General features: G+C 59.2%; 1 protein-coding gene across 3 annotated transcripts in view; it reads right to left on the bottom strand.

Moving 5' to 3' along the window:
* The window catches only part of DSCAML1 (DS cell adhesion molecule like 1), a 113,267-nt gene that overhangs the window by 9,308 nt on the left and 86,884 nt on the right, over window positions 1–17,075 (bottom strand). For all 3 annotated transcript variants that reach the window (XM_052786623.1, XM_052786624.1, XM_052786625.1), the window contains 12 exons: window positions 13,735–14,013; window positions 13,333–13,452; window positions 13,016–13,192; window positions 7,191–7,390; window positions 6,404–6,500; window positions 6,162–6,290; window positions 5,545–5,712; window positions 5,287–5,357; window positions 4,118–4,358; window positions 2,902–3,048; window positions 2,665–2,820; window positions 1,413–1,552 (listed from right to left, as the gene is read on the bottom strand). In XM_052786623.1, coding sequence (XP_052642583.1) covers window positions 1,413–1,552; window positions 2,665–2,820; window positions 2,902–3,048; window positions 4,118–4,358; window positions 5,287–5,357; window positions 5,545–5,712; window positions 6,162–6,290; window positions 6,404–6,500; window positions 7,191–7,390; window positions 13,016–13,192; window positions 13,333–13,452; window positions 13,735–14,013 — 1,925 coding nt within the window. The remainder of the gene's footprint in view (window positions 1–1,412; window positions 1,553–2,664; window positions 2,821–2,901; window positions 3,049–4,117; window positions 4,359–5,286; window positions 5,358–5,544; window positions 5,713–6,161; window positions 6,291–6,403; window positions 6,501–7,190; window positions 7,391–13,015; window positions 13,193–13,332; window positions 13,453–13,734; window positions 14,014–17,075) is intronic.

The following is a 17,075-nucleotide window of genomic DNA, read 5'->3' as shown; positions in this document are numbered from 1 at the left end:
GCCTGAGCTGTCAGCACAGAAAAGCTGCCTCTGGGCCAGCTGCCTGCCCCTGGGCATCCCCCCAGCACCCCCAACCCAGGGCATATCCCTACTGTCCCACTGCCAGCAGGCTTGTGCCCTCGGTCCCATCCCCGGCCAGCTGGCAAAGGAGGTCCACGGGTCCCCATCGCCCCGCTCCACCAGGAGCGATCCCTGGGGAGCTCCCTTTGCTCTCCGAGGGCCCACGGCCGGCCTGGCAGCCACCTCCTCGAGGTGCTGTGGGTTTGCTCCCAAGCAGTCATTCGTCTCCTTGGCGTTTCTCAATGCCAGCGTAAACTGGATGGTGTCGTAATTTCCCCAGGGAGCCCGGGTCAGAGCCCGAGGAACAGATGGCTTCGAGGGCATGATTTGTTCCTGGGAAAGGACACTTCCCTGGCCGCCCGCCGAGCTGCAGAGGGGCCTGGGCATGGAGGCAAGCCCCGGCCGGGCTGCCAAAAACCCTCTGCGGTCCAGGCGGGTCCCTGAAACCCCGCGCGGGCTCACCTCCCGCATTGCCTGCAGTGACTGTCCCCGACCCCGCTGGCGCTCCTCCGGAGAGGTCTGGCTTGCAGCCTCGCGGCAAGGCTGAGCGCAAGCGCCGGTTTCCATCGCGTCAGGGCCAAAGCCACCCTGGCCCAAGCACACCGCGTGGGAAAGGGCTGGCCTGCACAGCACCCGGCTGCCCTGCCGTGCCAGCGCCGGAGAGGGGATGGGAGCTCAACAACCCCTGTTGCACGGGACGGATGTGGTATTCACGCGTGCAAATGCGGGACTGTGCGCAGGTATCTGCGTGTTCATGGGCTTCGAACCCACACCCTTGTGGGGCCTGCAGATGGAAATGTACCCCACAAGCAGACACCTATATGAATATTGTATAGTATACATAATTTTTTTTACCCAAATGACAGTTTTGACAAGATGCCAAGAAAACAATATCAGATCCCAGCGGTTTTACCAGTTGCTTTGATGAAAAGATTATGTTGCCCTGGAAACCAGAGGCTCAGATAGCGAAATGAGTTTGAGAAGGAGCTTTTGATAAGCACTAGTCTGCAGACCTCCCATCAACCTCTCCCTCATGAAGGAGGGATGGGGCCAGGTTTGATTTCCATTTTATTTTCGGTCAGCCACTGGCATATTTCCCATTCTGGAGCGAGCGCTGAGCAGGGTAGATGCCGGAGGAAGGGAACAGACAACAGGACTATGCCCTGATGCAGAGTGTCCACAGGTGCCCTTGCAACTCTGCAGTGTGTGGACCTGGCCCAAGGGACCTTTGCTGCTGCTGCTGCCACTGCCACCTGGCATCAGCCCTCCCTCCCGTTCCTGCTCAGCCAGCTCGGCGTTCCTCCGGCACGCCCTGGCGATTCCCCAGCCTCGCCCCTGTCCCTGTCCCGTACCGGCTGCCCCGAACCGGGGCTGGAGCAGAAGATGGTGTACTTCCGAATGATGCCGTTGGGCTTGGCCGGCGGCAGCCAGGACACCACCACGCTGCTGGCAGAAGACGGGACGGCCTTTATGCCAGCCGGGGGACCTGGAACTGAAGGAGGGAGAGCGTGGCAGAGCCGGCGCCAGGAGGTGTCCGAGGTCTCTGCCCAGCCCGGCGAGGCGGCAGCACCCTGCCGCAGGGCTGGCATCTCAACCTGGCACTGCGGAGGAGCTGCAATGGCGTTTCCACGCCAGCATTGGGCAGGTGCAAGTGGGGACGGGTCTGCAGGTGAGCGGTCACCCCGCTGCCTGTGGGACACCTCTCCACAGGTGGCTCTGTGCCGAGCCGGAGGCAGGAGGGTTAATTGCAGCCCAGGCTCTCGTTTAGAAACCATGATTGGCTTTTAAGGGCCGTCTCCTTAGTCTCCTTAATCCTCCAGAGCAGCTCAGCCTTACCCTGCCCAGCTGTGCCTCCCCAGCATCTGGCGCTTCCCAGGATGGGCGGGCAGCAACGCTGGCCCACAGGCCCAGGAAATGTTCCGCTACCGAGTTAATGGCATTAAAGTAGGGCAGGCAGGGGTCTAAATATTTAAATATCCACACTTAAGGAAAAGAAAAAAGAAAAAAAGAGGTAAATGCCCGGCCCGTGGCTGTACCCGGGGGGTTTCCTCCGTGCCCCTGCAGCCACTCCAGTCCTTCCCTCGCCAGTGCAGGAACGCAACACAACGTGCTGTGGCACAAGCGAGTGCTCCCATCTCCCGGCATCAGCCGGCTACGGCGCGCCGCAACCCTAAGTGATGGCAGCAAGACCTGAGCGGGCTGGGGCTGTGTCTGGGGCTGGCTGGCTCGGGCACTGCTACCACAGAGCAGTGGCCGAGGACCATGTGCATGCAGCAGGGCAGCGCCGGGTGCCTTCCTGCTCTCCCTTCCTCCTCGCCCAGCCAGGGGCGGCTCCGGGCACACAGCAGGCTGCAGGGCACAGGACCTGCCTGCAAGTTTGGCAAACCAAGCAGGGAGGAAACGAAAAGGAAGGAGAAGCCCTGCCCGGCCCTGACTGCCCGCTCTGGGGGCTGCGCAGCTGCCTTTCTTTATTCATTGCTAACGGCTCCTACTCAACGCTCCATCTTCTCACTTCTGATTAACCAGCATTGCCACAGTTCATCAGCCGGGGGTAAGAGGAGAGCGCACCCGCACACACCCACTGCCCCGGGGAGCGCGGCTTACTGTCCTCCTTGGTCTGGATGTAGAGCACGCTGCTGCGGACGCCGTCGCCAGCCTGGGTGTACGCCAGCACCTGCACACTGTAGTTCGTGAACTTCTCCATGCCCCGCAGCTCCACTCGCTCCCGCGTGGTCGTGATGTTCTGCATCTCACCCCACTCTGTGGGGAGATGGGGCCCGTCAGCCCCGCACCGCCACCTGCCCGGGTCCCCCGCGTCCCCTGCGCTCCACGAGCCCTCACCTCCATCCATGTAGAGGGACCAGAAGATGACCCGGTATCCCTTGAGCACCCCGTTGAGGGTGCTGCGCGGGGGCTCCGACCAGGAGATCACGGCCACGTCCGATGTGATGGAGATGGCCCGCACGTTCTCGGGGGGCTGGCTGGGAACTGAGGAGGGAACGGATGCGGAGGACGATCAGCAGGAGGACGGAGAGGTGGTACGTGCCTGGCAGATGCCAGGCTGAAGGAGCCATGTCCCACGGGTCAGCCGCCCCAACTGCACCCGCATGGTACCCCATGGTGCTGCTGGCCCCTCTCCCCCAGCCACTCGAGCACCTGGAGCCGGTCCTGCCCAGCACGCGGGGCACCAGGGCTGCGCAAACGCAGCAGTCTGCCTCTGATGTGCAGTTTTGCTCCTCCTGGACCACCGAGGCAGGTGCAACCCCCGTGCTCGTGGGGACGGGGAGGCCGCCGGGACACGCTGCGCTTCCCAGCAAGGGGAGAGCAGGAGAGCTGCCTGGATGTGAGGTAATTAGATCCCATTGCCCCGTAAGAGGTAACTCTAATTTTTATGAGCGTTTAAATGATAATACATCACCGTAATGATCCTCTTTGAAAATGATTATTGTTTCATATTACTTAGGTGCAAAAATATAAGCACCATGTAATTAGGGACAGAGTATAATAAACTAATACAGATAGTCCGTTTGAACAAAATGAAGGTAATATAATTATGGAAAAGACACTATTGCTAAAACAGGGGCCCTTGAATACCCCAGGAGGAGTGCTAATGTAGCCAGGAAATGATCACGGTTTGACAGGCTAACGAGAGCCTTAATTAAGTATGAAAAACTGCCGAGCAAATGCACTGCAAAACTTTGTTCTCGTCGGTTTTAAAATGAGGGAGGCCACCGGCGATCTTTCCCGGATGGAAACCTCTGTGGCACTTCAGCAACATCTAAATCCACCTCGACATCATTCTAATTGCACCAGAACCGCAGAGCCGTGGGTGTCCTGGCATCCTCGTGCTCACAACTCCTCCCCGGGGCAGCTGCGAGCATGCACGCACGTGCACACAGCCAAGAGCCAAATGCTGCCAGCGGGCAGCAACCACCCCACGACCCGCTCGGAACGGGGCCGGGAGCAGCTGAGGGTGGAAAGACTGGGAGTCCCCCAGGTGGGACTTGGCACCGGGGAGCAGGAAAACCGCCTGGCTTGGGGACGGGGCCAGCCTTACCGTCCTCCAGCGTGGTGGCGTTGATCTCGCTGGATGACGGTCCCGTCCCCGCGCGGTTAAATGCCTGCACCACGACCCCATACTGGGCAAACTTCTTCAGGTTGTCCAGCGTGTAGACCTCACTGTCTCCCGTGGCTTTCATCTCCACAATGCTGTACTGCCCGTTGCTGCCTGGGCTGTTCTCCCGGTACCCAATCTGGTAGCCACGGATCACCCCGTTCTGCAGCTCCTTCTTCGGGGCCTGAGGAACAAGGGGTGCAAGATGGAGCCGTGTCAGGCAGGTCTACATCCCAGGGCCGGGAGGCTTGCAGGGCTCCTTTGCCCCCGACCGCCTCTCCCTCATGGCTCTTCTCAATGCTTTGAAATTTTCTCTCCCCACAGCAGCACCGTGGAAAAGGTCAAGCCGGTCCGTGGAGGCCACCGGAGAGGAAGGTGCTGGCCGGGCAGTGGGATGTGTCTGGCCAGCGCCATTCCCCAACTGGAGCAGCTCAATGGGAGGAGGGAAAAACCCCAAGTCTGACAGCCTTAAAAATGCGTGAGGCCAGGCTGAGATCAATCTTAACAATATTTCTCTGAAGCGTTAAGAAATCAATAGGGTTGATTGCAAATTTATGTTATAAAGCCAGGGCGATCCATCTTACTAGAATACTCTTAAAACAAAGTGACTTATCTTTCAAGTGAATCTTATTTTCCCTTAATCTATTTTTCAGCGCTTAAGGGGAGGGGGGAGAAGCTGGAACCCTAAATTTATTGACTTACCAGTTCATTCCAAAGTCCTAACTTTATAATCAATTTTATTTTTCATTATGTACCTTTGGAAAAATAAATCCGATTCTAAGTTTTATTGATCTTTGCTCAAGCCCTTTGCAACCCAGCGTCTCGGTTTTTACATATTTATCCTCTCTCTCCCATGACCCCCCACGGACATCCTATGAGATAATGAGCTTGTTATAAAACATGATTAATAAGGACCCCACACGATGCAGCTGAGCTGTGCACCCAGCTGTCAGGTTTTCATTTTCCCTGGGAAGTTCTTCCTGGCACTCGGGCCGCTGATGGAATGCTGGGTCCCAGGACAAGCTGCCGCCACAGAGGCTCGGGACAGCGTTCGGCGCTGCCCAAGCCCCCGTGGCCAGGGAAAGCCCACGTGCCACCCTGGCCCCGCTCACCTTCCAGGTAACCTGGATGCTCTGGGATGTCATTGGCTGCAAGGTGACATCCATCGGAGGTCCATCAGGAGCTGCAGAGAAACAGACCCAAAAGAACACGTTGAGAAACATCAGGGAAAGGACCGCCTCATCGGGAAAATATGCGGCTTTAAGAGAGCTCTGTCGCAGCCAGCTTCACTCAAGGCGACAGCCCCCTGCTGCCTGTGGCTGGCCCTGCCCTCCAGCCCCAGCGCCTGTGCCACAAGCCGGGAGCGGCACCTGCTTCCTCCGTGCTGATGGTGAGCTCCTTGCTCGGCTCGCTGCGCCCGATCTTGTTGAAGGAGTACATGCGGATGCTGTACACGGAGGCTGGGTGGAGGTCCACAATGTTCGCCTGGTTGATGGTGGGAGAGATGTTGCGTGTAGACTGCTTAAAATCCCAGGAATCTGGAAAAGCGGTGGAGAGAGACAGGAGGGTCAGCACCTGAATCCCGTCCTGGGGCCTGCAGTACCAAAGGGGCCATGCTCAGGCAGGTGAAGTCCCCAAGCACCTCTGGCTTTCGTCCCTGGACCCCGTGAAGGGGTGCCACTTCCCCCCTCCTCGCTGTTGTGCCACCTGGGTTTGGCTTTTCGCAAATATTGTCTCTTTTAATATTCCCTTTCAAATGCACCCATCCAACAGAAATTAACATATTTCATTAACGCTCCTCTCTCCTTTCTTCATCAAAGGAACCGAGATGCAGAATATTCCCTTGGAGGCGCTGCCAGGGCAGCTCCGCACCTGCCCACACAGCCTGGCCCCGGGCCATGATGGCCACGGAGCAGCCCCCCAGCCCCGCCACTTGCCGGGGGCCATGGCGGCACGGGGAGGGGAGGGGAAGTCGGCCATCACCTACCCGACTTGTTCTTGTACTCGATATCGAAGCCGGTGATGATGCTGTTGCCGTCAAACCGCTGCGTCCATCGCAAATTCATACTCCGGGCTTTCACCTCACGGATCTCCAGCTCCGGCGGGTCAGGGGGCTCTTGGGGACACATGGGCAGGTTAGGGACGACAGGGAAAGAAGCCCCCCAGGAGCAGGGGGACCCTCGCAGCGAGGCTTTGTGCCCCAGGGCTCGTGTGCAGGGGAACGAGTACCTTGGACGGTGAGCTGGATCAAACCTCTGTCCTCGCCATAGGAGTTGATGGCGTGACAGGAGAAGAAGACCGAGTCCCCGCGGTCAGCCGGTTTCAGCTATGAACATGTCGGGGAGAGAAGAGGAGCCAGTTCAGACTGACCTACCCTGAGCACCATGCCCCTGCCTTCCCCCGGTATCGCAGCCTGCTCCCACCACCGGCCCCGGCGGGAGCTGTGCCCATGGAGGCAGGTCACCCCCCAAAGCCCCAGTCCCCCGGCTCAGGCCCGTGCTGAGAATTTGTTCTTTGAGGTGTCCCTGGTGCTGCAAAACACCTTCGCGACCAGAACTCATTGTACAGGCAGCTGAGATTTACTGCAAAATCCAGGGGCTTGTCACGGCAAGCAGACGGCGGCTGTTTTTTAATTGGTGTAATTAAAATTGGGAGCCTGGCTGCTCCTCGTGTGGGCCCAGGGCAGCGCTAACGCTTACACTGGTTGTAAAAGTCCAGGCGCCAGCCAGGTGCTTCGCCTGGCTGCACCGCAGCGTGCTGGGGCCGGGGCAGACGCAGCCGGCACACGGTGCTGCTGGCTGGAGGCGCGATCCCTCCGGCGGGTCTTCAGACATCCCTCCCTGCTGGACTCGATTTTGGCACCCTGGGAGCCCAGCCGCAGCACCAGCCTCCGCGATGCCCGCCAGGGACCACCGCCACCCTCCCCAGGCACCCCCTTGTACCGCCTGCCCGCCTTCGTCACCCGAGCGAGACACCCGGCAGCCCAGGTGGGTGCAAGACCCCTACCCCTCCTCACCTTGAGGGTGGAGATGACCTCGTCGCCGTTGTCCTTGGTGGTGATGGCATAGCGCATGTTGCGGTCAGGGTCAATGACAGTGTCGCCCTTCTCCCAGCGGATGATGATGGGCCGCTCGCCCCGGGCGGTGCAGTTCAGCTCCTTGGTCTGCCCCTTGATGGCGATCGTGGTGTTGGGGTGGGAGGTGATCATGGCTGGGACTGCAGGGAGGCAGGGGGTCACCCGTGCACCCGGGGGACGGCCAGGTGCCGCCTGTGGCTGCCCGGCCCCAGCACAGCCCCCAGACCCCACTGGGGAGGCGGCAGATGCGGGTCTCACCAAGAGGCCACGCAGCCTGAAGCGGAATCGTCTCGCTGCATTATACAGCTCGGGATCATAAAATAATGAAGCAGATAAATTTTATAATGCATAGCATTACACCGGGGTAGACAATAAAACGTGAAAGACAAATAACCAAGCGCACACTATAATGAAGAGAAAGCCTCCAGTCGGAGACGTGCGGGTATGAATTATTGACTAAGGTTTTACACTCCCGAGGATGAGAGGAAGAATGTTTTCCATCACAGATTTGCATAATTCACTCGTATAAACCTGGGCAGAATATAGAGTGCAATTTCACATCAGCAAGGCTGCCTTTGCATTGCAGATGCCAGAGATATTTTTTTTTTTCCATAGCCACCCCAATATGCAAACGAGGATGGTGGACAGGCCCCACGCCACACCCACTGCCCGACCAGGCTGCAGCACCCAGCGCAGGCACATCCTGGTGCTGCCCAAGCAGTGAGACAAGGGGAGTCAAAAGAATCTCAGTAGACATAATAAGGGGGATGAAGGATGATGTTTAGCGCTTATATTGTTGAAATTAGCTGAGGCAAAGACAGTCTTTGATAAGAAGAGCTAGTCCCAAGGACCAGCCAACGAGGTAAAGACAGCTCCTGATAAGAAGCAGGAGCAGGCCCCAAGAGCCAGCTAAGACTGGTCTTGCGGCTTGGGTGAATACCAAGAAATCACTGAGCCTGCGCAAGAAAAAAGGTTACTAGCGGTGACGAAGAGGAGTCATCTATCTTCATCTCTGCGACCACCAGACGACCACCATAAAGAGGCACTGCGCAAGCGCAGTTGAGAGGAGACTATGGAAATGACCTCTCGGAGCTAATTTTAATATGGAGCGGGGATAGGTCATGCATATGTATAGGCGTATTGTGAATATGTAACACTTGACTGTATAAACTTGAGACAAACTGCCGAGTGCGGCACGCACGACTTTGGTGGGACTACCCCCCGTGCGGCCCAGCGCTGAATAAACATACCTACTTTACAATCTCACTGATTGTGGAGTCTGTTTTCCGCACGTCAGCAGTGGCTGCAGCACAGTCAGGGATGGCCCTTGGGACAGCATGGCCGGTCCCTCTTGCTGCTAGTGAGCGCCCACAGCCCTGGCACGAAGCTGTTGCCTCCCGTCAGGGCGCTTGGGCCGCCGGCCTGGCAGCGGCACTGCTGCGGAGGAGGGCAGGCACGCCAGCCCGTCCCCGTGCGCTGCAGCAGCCTCTGCCGAAGCGCTTCTCCTTGCTGCAAGGGACTGCTGTAACAAGCCCTGTCGGGCTCCTTCCTCCGCAGCCTCGCCGCTCCAAGAGCCAAGCCCTCACGCCGCCCCGGTGCCGCCGTGCGGCAAGCCGGCCGTGACACACACCATGCACCACGCAGGAGAAGGGGGCTGGGGGGACGAGGGCAGCCTGGGTAAGCAGAAAAAAATGTAATGCATAAACAAACAGCACTGCTGAGTCCCGCAGTAATATATGATAATGACAATCCGCAAAGGCAACACACACTGTTATAATGGGACACAAGAGGATCTAATGAGCTACGACTTCTCGGCTTTCCGTGGCAATGTAATTCAATTAACAGCTAAGGAAACCTTTCCTCCTGAGCTGCCGGTATTCGCGGGGTGCAGGGCAGGCGCCCACACGGCTGGGATAGAGCGGTGCCAGCCTTGCACCCACTGGCAGTGCCCCATGGCAACCCTGCCCCGAGGAGAGCACGGCCACCGGGTGAGCCGGCGTGAGGATGCGGCAAAGAGCAGGGATGTTGGGGCCAGGCTGGGAGCTATGGTGCATTGCTGCGGGACCTGCAGTCCAGGGCAAGGGAAACCGAGAGCTACCAGAAACAGAGCAAGTCTTCTAGCTCTGCCCCGTCCCCAGCTGCACACCCGTCTTCATCCGGCCCCGATGCCAGGGCTATGCCGGGGAGAGGGGGAGGTGTGGGAAGGGCTGGCTGAGCCCCAGCCTCCTGCGTCCTGCCAGGGCAAAGGCAGAGCACACGGACGGCCGGGAGCTCTTACGCCTACCCCAGACCCGGGGCTGACCGCCACTCTGGCTCCGAGCGTGCACAGCACGGCATAAGGGCACCCACAGCCAGGTTAGGGGTTCGGCACTCAGTTTTGGCACAATGGCGGCCCTTGCCGGGCTCCTGCCTGCTGTCCCCAGTTCCTGCCATGGGAAAGCCATCGAGAGGCCACCCTGCCATTTGGCAGGCGGGGGCACAGGGAGCTGCTCCCCTGCGTTCAGCCTTTGTTAGCCCGGGCCGGAGGCCGGTGCCACACAGCGGGCACGTGTGGCCGCAGGGGCAGGACAGCCCCGCAGGGCTGCGGCAGCTGTGGAGGCACCAGTCCCCTTCCCGGCGAGCGGAGGCCCCGGGAGAGGAGCTCCGTTTCAGGCTCTGCTTCGCTGAAATGCACTTATTGATGTCTGATTAAGAGCAGCTCCTTGGATGTAAACATATCAACTTCTCTCAATTGCTGGGGTCCCAGGAGAGCGGCACGCAGTCCAGAGTTGGGGAAGCAGAAAAACAAACCAAAAGAAAACCCCAACCAGCCGTGCAGACAGCACAGACCAGGGCACGGAGACAGCACCACTTGCATGCCGGTACCCAACACCTGCCCTGCTGCCTGCAGGGGGACAGCATCGCTAGGGACTGGCCGTGGGACCCTCTGAGGGCTGCTGGGGGCAGCTCCCGGCTAGCCCACAGCCCCCTCCTCAGGTGCAGCAACCCCAGTAAGGCTGGTTCCTGCCCGCCAGAGCATCAGCCAGAGCCCCGGATCAGCGCTGCTGTGCGGACGGGCTTCCCTTGAGGAGAGCTTGCCTCCGACGCTTTCTGCGCCCACCCATCCTCCCTGCACTGCTGCTGCGCTCCGCTGGTGCCCATGGGCCTTGTTAACAAGGCCTCGACAAGAGGCTTGTCCTGCTTGCTGGGCAGAGATAAGACTGGCTACAAAGGGAGTCGACAGCCCCCGGCACGCTCTGGCATCCCGCGCCAGGCTGGGGCACGAGCCGCTTCGCGGCCCGCTGCTGACAACTGAATGACAAGGGTGACAAGGGTGACAAGGGCTGTGCCTGCCTCCCTCGCCCCCCTCTTTCTTGTTTGGAGCCAGCTCTGTGATGTTAATTTGATTGCACCCGTTTCAGCTTCCTTTCTCCACTGATTAGCTGAGTTTCACCTGAAGCATGAGATTAATTCAAATTGCATGGAAGCAATCAGTTACGCTCTTGCCGTGCGGCAGGGAACTTCCAAATGCGCCTGTGCCCACGACGTGCGGGCAGCTGCCCCTCTCCCAGCACCCCCCGCCGGACCCACTCTCCCCAGCATCATGATGCCAGGGAGGACTGAGCAGAGGAGCCGCCCCTCCAGCGAGCACTGCCCACCGTGCTGCCACCACTCCAGCAGCCCCGGTACAGCCCGCAGGACCCCCCTGAAGATGCGACCCCCTCCATCCCACACGCTCTGCTCTCAACACCCGCGGAGGCATGCAGCCATGTGCTAAATGGCATTTATCACAGGCTGGTGGTCTCCTCACCTGTGCTCAGCCCAGTGAGCTGTCCCCCCGGGTGCACGCTCCCGTCCTCCTGCATTCGCTGCCTTCCACTCTGCAGTACCCCTGAGCGGACGCTAATGAGCTTCTTTTCAAAGCAGGGAAGGACATGCCACCGTGGCAAGGCAGCAAGCTGCTGCCTGCATCCAGACACGCGCCTGCGCTGCGGGTTGAGCGGAGCAGCATGGCAGGGGCACCCCAGGACGGGAAAGCCCCAGCGCCACGGGCTGCACCGCTGGCAAGGGCCAGGCACGGCCAGGGCCCCAAGGGTTACACTCCCAGGCTGGTACAAGCAAAGCTGGGCGGCTTTCCTTGCCCACCACCTGCCAAAAGCAGCGGCCAGCTCCTTTTGGCACTGGCGGGTCTGCAGGCGCTTGTCTGATGCATTACCTGGCTGTCTCGGCTTGCCCCCCAGAGCCCATCGCTGTGGCATCGGGGAAGGGGATGTGTGGCTGCAGGCTGGCTGCCACGGCCGCTCCCCTCTCCCCTGCTGACCACCAGCACGCTTTGTTTGGGCTCTGATTAACTTTCATTTAACTTCGTCCGCGGTGGCCTGACTTTCAAGGAAAGCTGGCGCTGATCTCACTTTAATTGGCCTGACATTTCACTAAACAAACAAAAACCCCAAAATGAAACAAAACAAAGAGCCCCGCATAATGCTTAATTGGCTGTGGTACTCCGTCTACCTATTCATCCAAACCTTTTCAAAGGCTGTGAGGTCTCCGGGAAATGTAGAGGCACATGCATAATAAGGTTATGTGCTATTCAAGTCAGCAAGCAACCTGTCCTGGGATGCAATTACAGGAGATAGCAGGGACAAGGCAACAGTTCAGGCTCCGAGACTTCCGCATGCACACTCGGGATTAATCGCCTCAACTTTGTACCTGCGCCTTATTGAAGTGTGTTGTTTGAAGTCGCTCGTTTTGATTCATCAGTCAGCGGGAGAAATTAAACAGCTGACAGGGAGGGGAGCAGCAACCCAGGAAAGCAGAGGCTGGCTGTGGAGGGGAGAAGCCCCAAGAGAAACGCCTGACGATGTCAGAAAATAAAGCGCTTGGCTGGGGAGGGGAGGCAGCAAGGGGGCTGCCTGAGCCAGAGCCGCTCTCTCCTTGTCTCGTCCCGGGCGATTCCCCCAGCGCGAGACCCTCGCCAGGACACGGTGGTTCCCCGGGGAGGGCTGCGCATCCCCTCTGCCCGGCAGCACCCTGCCCAGCGCACAGCCAGGGTGGCGGTGGCTCCCGGGCTCTGCCTGCAACCTCCATCGCCACTGGCACGAGGCAGGCAGCCAGCGTCCTCACTGCCTCGTCCGCTTGGCGCAGGCAGGGCAGAGTTTAGCCCTGCTGAGCCAAGCCCTGCTCAGGAGACAGGCGGGAGCGGCCGCAGGAGCGAGCGTGATGGGGCTGGTCCCCCCTCCACCACCTCCTTTTTGAGACTTGAATGCTCACGGCAGCAACGATCAAAATAAATAAAGAGGAGCTGGAGATTCTGCATTCTGTTGATAGCAACAGGAGAGAAATCCAATAATAAGTGCAGTTCAAACACGGTGTCTAACAACACTTCCCGGCCCATCCCTGTCAAATTAGCTCAGCTATTTCCTTTCCTCCTGTATGATGTAGATCGATTGCTCAGTTTTATTAAGGACAAAGCGTGTTTAATAGCAAAAGGGAAGCGGGTCCCTGGAGCAAGGGAATCAACGCCCTCCCCGTGCCCCACGCATCGATCATGGGGATGCGCGGTGCCGAGGGCAGAGCCAGGCTGGCGCAGTGGGAACCCACCACATGGAGGAGGGGGCCGTGCCAGAGCAGGGTCTGCTGAGAAGCACCCACCCCACAGCCACAGCCGCCTTTACCGTCGCGCGGGGTGGGCGCCTGCCTCTGCTCCCCCCGGCCACCGCTGCAGCCGTGCTGGAAGCAGGTCCCCGGCCCCTCGCCACTGTCACGGCATGGCCCTGGCTACTTACTCTTCACGGTGAGAAACATGGACTTGCTGATGTCTGTGCCCACCCCGTTGCTGGCCTGGCAGAGGTAGTAGCCGATGTCCTCCTCCAGCACATGGCGGATGAGCAGGGAGCTGTTGGGCAGGATCTGGATGCGGCCCGTGAGGGGTATGGGGTGGTACTGCTGGGGGTTGCCACTTCCTACGAGGCAACACAGAGACACAGAGCTCAGCCAAGGCAGAGGAGCGCTTGTGAGGCTCGGTGCTGGGGCGGCCATGCCAAAAGGGAACTCGCCCCCGCCCACACGGAGGTCCCCACACGCTGCCGCGCCTCACCCCTACCTTTTGCGTGTTTCCACATGACTTTTGGAGGGGGGTACCCATCAACGGAGCAATTCAGCACCCCGGCTTTACCGTAAATGCCATCTTGGTTGTTGGGTTGGACCACAAAACGAGGAGGCACTGAGCAATCGGAGAGAAAAGACGGTCACTGTAGCAAAAACCCCATCACAGCTCCTTGCGACTCCTCCCTGCCTGCGGGCATGTGGGTGCCTGGGCTCAGCCCTGCTCCTCACCCTCCCTGCCTGCTTCTGCGCCACTCCCACAACCGGGGAAGAGCGTTATCTTCCTCCAGCCTCGTAACTTATCTCTGTTCCATGCCGTGCTACCCCTCCGTCACCGTGCACCCTCCCGAGCCCGACGCGGCAGTGGCATTGGGGACCAGGCTGGGCTGTGCGTGCTCACCCCGCACGATAAGCTGCCGCTCCCGGCTGACCGTGGCGGCATCGTTGCTGGCGATGCAGGTGTAGTTGCCGTTGTGCTTAAGGGAGACGCTGGAGATCTGCAGGGAACTCATGAACTCCTTGCTCTCAATGGTGACTCCAGAGCCGGAGAGGATGACGTGCCCGTCCTTCCTCCAGGTGATGTGGATCGGCATGTCCCCGGAGGAGACCACGCAGGGGATGTAGAGGAGCTGCCCGATGGAGGCTGGTGGGAACTCGAAGGGCTGGATCAGCGGAGGGACTGTCAAAGGGAGAGGCAGAGCATGCTGGAGAGCCCGTCCGGGAAAAGCCTTCCTCCAGCGGGGACGGGCCGCAGCAGGGCTCGGCAGAAATGCTGCCCCGGGAGGAAAAGCAGCCCAGAAACTAAGGCTGGCTTTTGCTCCCACCAGGAACACGGCCAGGAGAGAGTGGAAGGTGCTGCCAAGCAGAGAACAGCAGAAGACGTCTCCCACCTGGCAGGGCCACCAGGCTGAGAGCGGGACAGAGAAATGCCGACCTCCCAAGCAGAGCAGGCCCCGCTCTGGGGAAAGCCCCAGCCGCCCGCCCTGCACGTGCCAGCCAAAATTCTGCCTCAGCATTTATCTGCTCGCAGAAAAGCGATCATTAGATGGATGCTTTTCTTAAAGGCACTGGATTCAGAACCAGCCATTATCTTTCGGATAACTTAATTAGGCAACCACAGCAGCATCTCTAGCAATGTGGGAGGGGGGAAGAAAGCAGAGAGAGGGAGACAATTAGCTTAACAAGGCTCAGCACCTGGTAGATGAGATCCTCTTTCTGCAGCCTCCATAATTAAATTAGCAGGCTGCCAATCGTCCCCTCGGCAGAAATAAGCTGCCCTCTCGTACAGGCGCAGGAGCGGTTCCCCGCCCCACCACGCACCTCCCTGGGCTCCCACCTCTACCCCGTGCATCGCAAAGGTCTCTGCCCCTCTGCCTGCCCCGGCCCGGCAGCTCTGCAGAGCAGCGGGCAAGCGGGGGGCTGCTCACCACACCCCTAGGCTGCAAGCCGCTGCCAGCAGGCAGGCAGGCAGGCCGGCCGGCCGGCAGGTGCGGGCAGGGCTGGCCTGCCCCTTTGCCGGCTCCAGCGACGTGGCTCCAGCTGCCAGAGCCATGGAACCAGCACTGCCTGTTTTCCATAATTAATGAATAATTAATTGGGAATGCACCGCAGTCTATTGCAGAGCTGGGATGAGCTTGTGGATCCACGCCTCTCCAAACACGCCCCACCGGCCGCTTCCGAGCTGCCAGGAAAAGGACAGGCTCCCTCGACAGAAGAGGTCTCCCTGCTCCAGCTCCCCACAACCGGAACCTGCAACTCGCCTCTCCTTCCCAGTTCACTTCCCCCTGCAATTCTCCTTTCTCCAGGGATTCCAGGCTCTCATGCGCAGCTGCAGCAGGAGCCGGCCACGCGGCCGCAGCCCAGGGCACCGTGCGAGGGTCTCCCTGCCCACGGCACCCGCCGCAGAGCCCTGCCCAGCAGCTCAGCTCTGGAGGGGAGCCCCAGCGAACAGTCTCTGCCTTCCCGCGGGGTGAAGCGTAGCCCCGACGGTGCCCCGGCGCTGCTGGCTGTGGAGCGGGTGTAGCTGGTGTCAGCACCGCGCTCCCCGAATTGCCGCAGGCACCCAAGCAGAGCCCCAGGCCAGCACCAAACTTGCACGTGATGAATTAAAATGTTCCAAGATGTCTGCAGGATTAATGAGCTCTCGGGGCACCTTGGAGGAGGCCAGGTGCTCGGATTGCGCTGCCAGGGAAGCCCAGAGGAGAGGCCCTGGCAGCATCCCCAGGCAGCCGCAGCAGCCCTGAGGAGCTAAAGGGAGGTTTGAAGCTGGGACCTGGGGGAGCTGGGGTCCCCAGGCTAAGCAGCAGCAGCTAAACCCGGGCGGGAATTTCCCTCAACACAAGACGGGGAGCGTGGCTGGGGGCAATGCCTCGCAAGCAGGGCTGGGGGCTGCCCGCACATCCCTGCTTGCCAGGGGAGCGGCGCCGGAGGGGAACTGTAAAGCTTTTACTACCGCGTGCTCGGAAAGACCTGCATAACTCACTTGTGGCACTTAATGTGGGCGCCAGGCACTTGTGGCAATAAAAGCTTTACGGTGTTCCACGCCATCCTGTGCTCCTTGCTCTATGCAGTTATATTTATTCACTCCACTCCGCGGAGCTAGCTCTGACTGTCTCCTAGGGCCTTTGCAATTCTTTTCCGCAGACCTTTTATCTGATGGCCAGAGCAAGCAAGGAACCCAGCAAGCAGAGCCGGGCATAAATCTCCGGCAGCCGCGCTTGCAGGTGGAATGAAGACGTCTTGCCACGGCAGACCGGCGTGCCGCTGGCCCGCACAGCACTTCCACCCGCTCGCCTTCCTTGGCCTGTCACCGGCCACTAATCAAGGCAGTAAATTCAGATTCGGAAGGGTTCGCTAGCGGTTGCTTCCCAGAATATACGGATCTTCGGCTGAACTTCAGCATCCAGCATCCGCTGATGGCACGTCACAGCGACGGACAAAAAGCAAAGCCCGTTATTTAACTTCACATGCATACACCCCTACAGATGCTCTCTCCACACCAGCCCTGCCTGTCCCATTCGTCCCAGGAGAAGACCAGCGTTTACTCAACTCCAGCCTCTCTTCAAGCCCTGGGGCTCCCACACAGATGGGGATTTCATGTAAGGCGAGGAAAGCAGGGCTGGCCATGCCCTCCATTGCAGACCTGAGGGGAGAGAAGTCCTCCCCACGCCACCCTCCGATGGGTTATCCGCAGCCTACTCTTCCCTTTACAAAGCCTTGGAGAAGAGCATTTGCTAATCAAGCAGTAGCATCTATAATCAGCTTGGTGCACTCTCTTGCTAACCTGATTCCTAATAAGAAAATGGTGGATGGGAGGGGAGGGAGGTGGATCAGAGTAAAATCCAGTCCATAAATACCCTGCTGGGTGAGACAGAGAAAGACAATTGGCCAGCTCCGTCCCCAGCGTGGCTGTGTTTGTCTAAATGATTTACTGCAAACACCGAGCTGGCGACTGGCAGAGACGACCCGACAACTCTGAGGACGGGAGATACGGGAGCACTGCACGCTGGCAGCACAATCTCGGCGAGTCACTGGCAGGGAATGCATCCGGCTCAATTCATTAGGACTGATAGCTCCCTCAATGGGGCTGAATAATTGATGGCCTGGAGAAGCTTTTAAGATGTTCTGTGCGCTCGGAAGACTGAGAGTATTATTTTTTTAAAAGCTAACACACAGAGAAAAACATCGGTGAAGGCGATCCGAGCAAAGGTTAGATGGTTTAATACGTTATGTTTACACCGT

This window comes from Harpia harpyja, chromosome 4 (genome assembly GCF_026419915.1).
Source record: "Harpia harpyja isolate bHarHar1 chromosome 4, bHarHar1 primary haplotype, whole genome shotgun sequence".
NCBI classification, from domain to species: domain Eukaryota; kingdom Metazoa; phylum Chordata; class Aves; order Accipitriformes; family Accipitridae; genus Harpia; species Harpia harpyja.
Note: the sequence above shows the minus strand (reverse complement) of the source record. Positions and strands in the feature narration are given on the sequence as shown.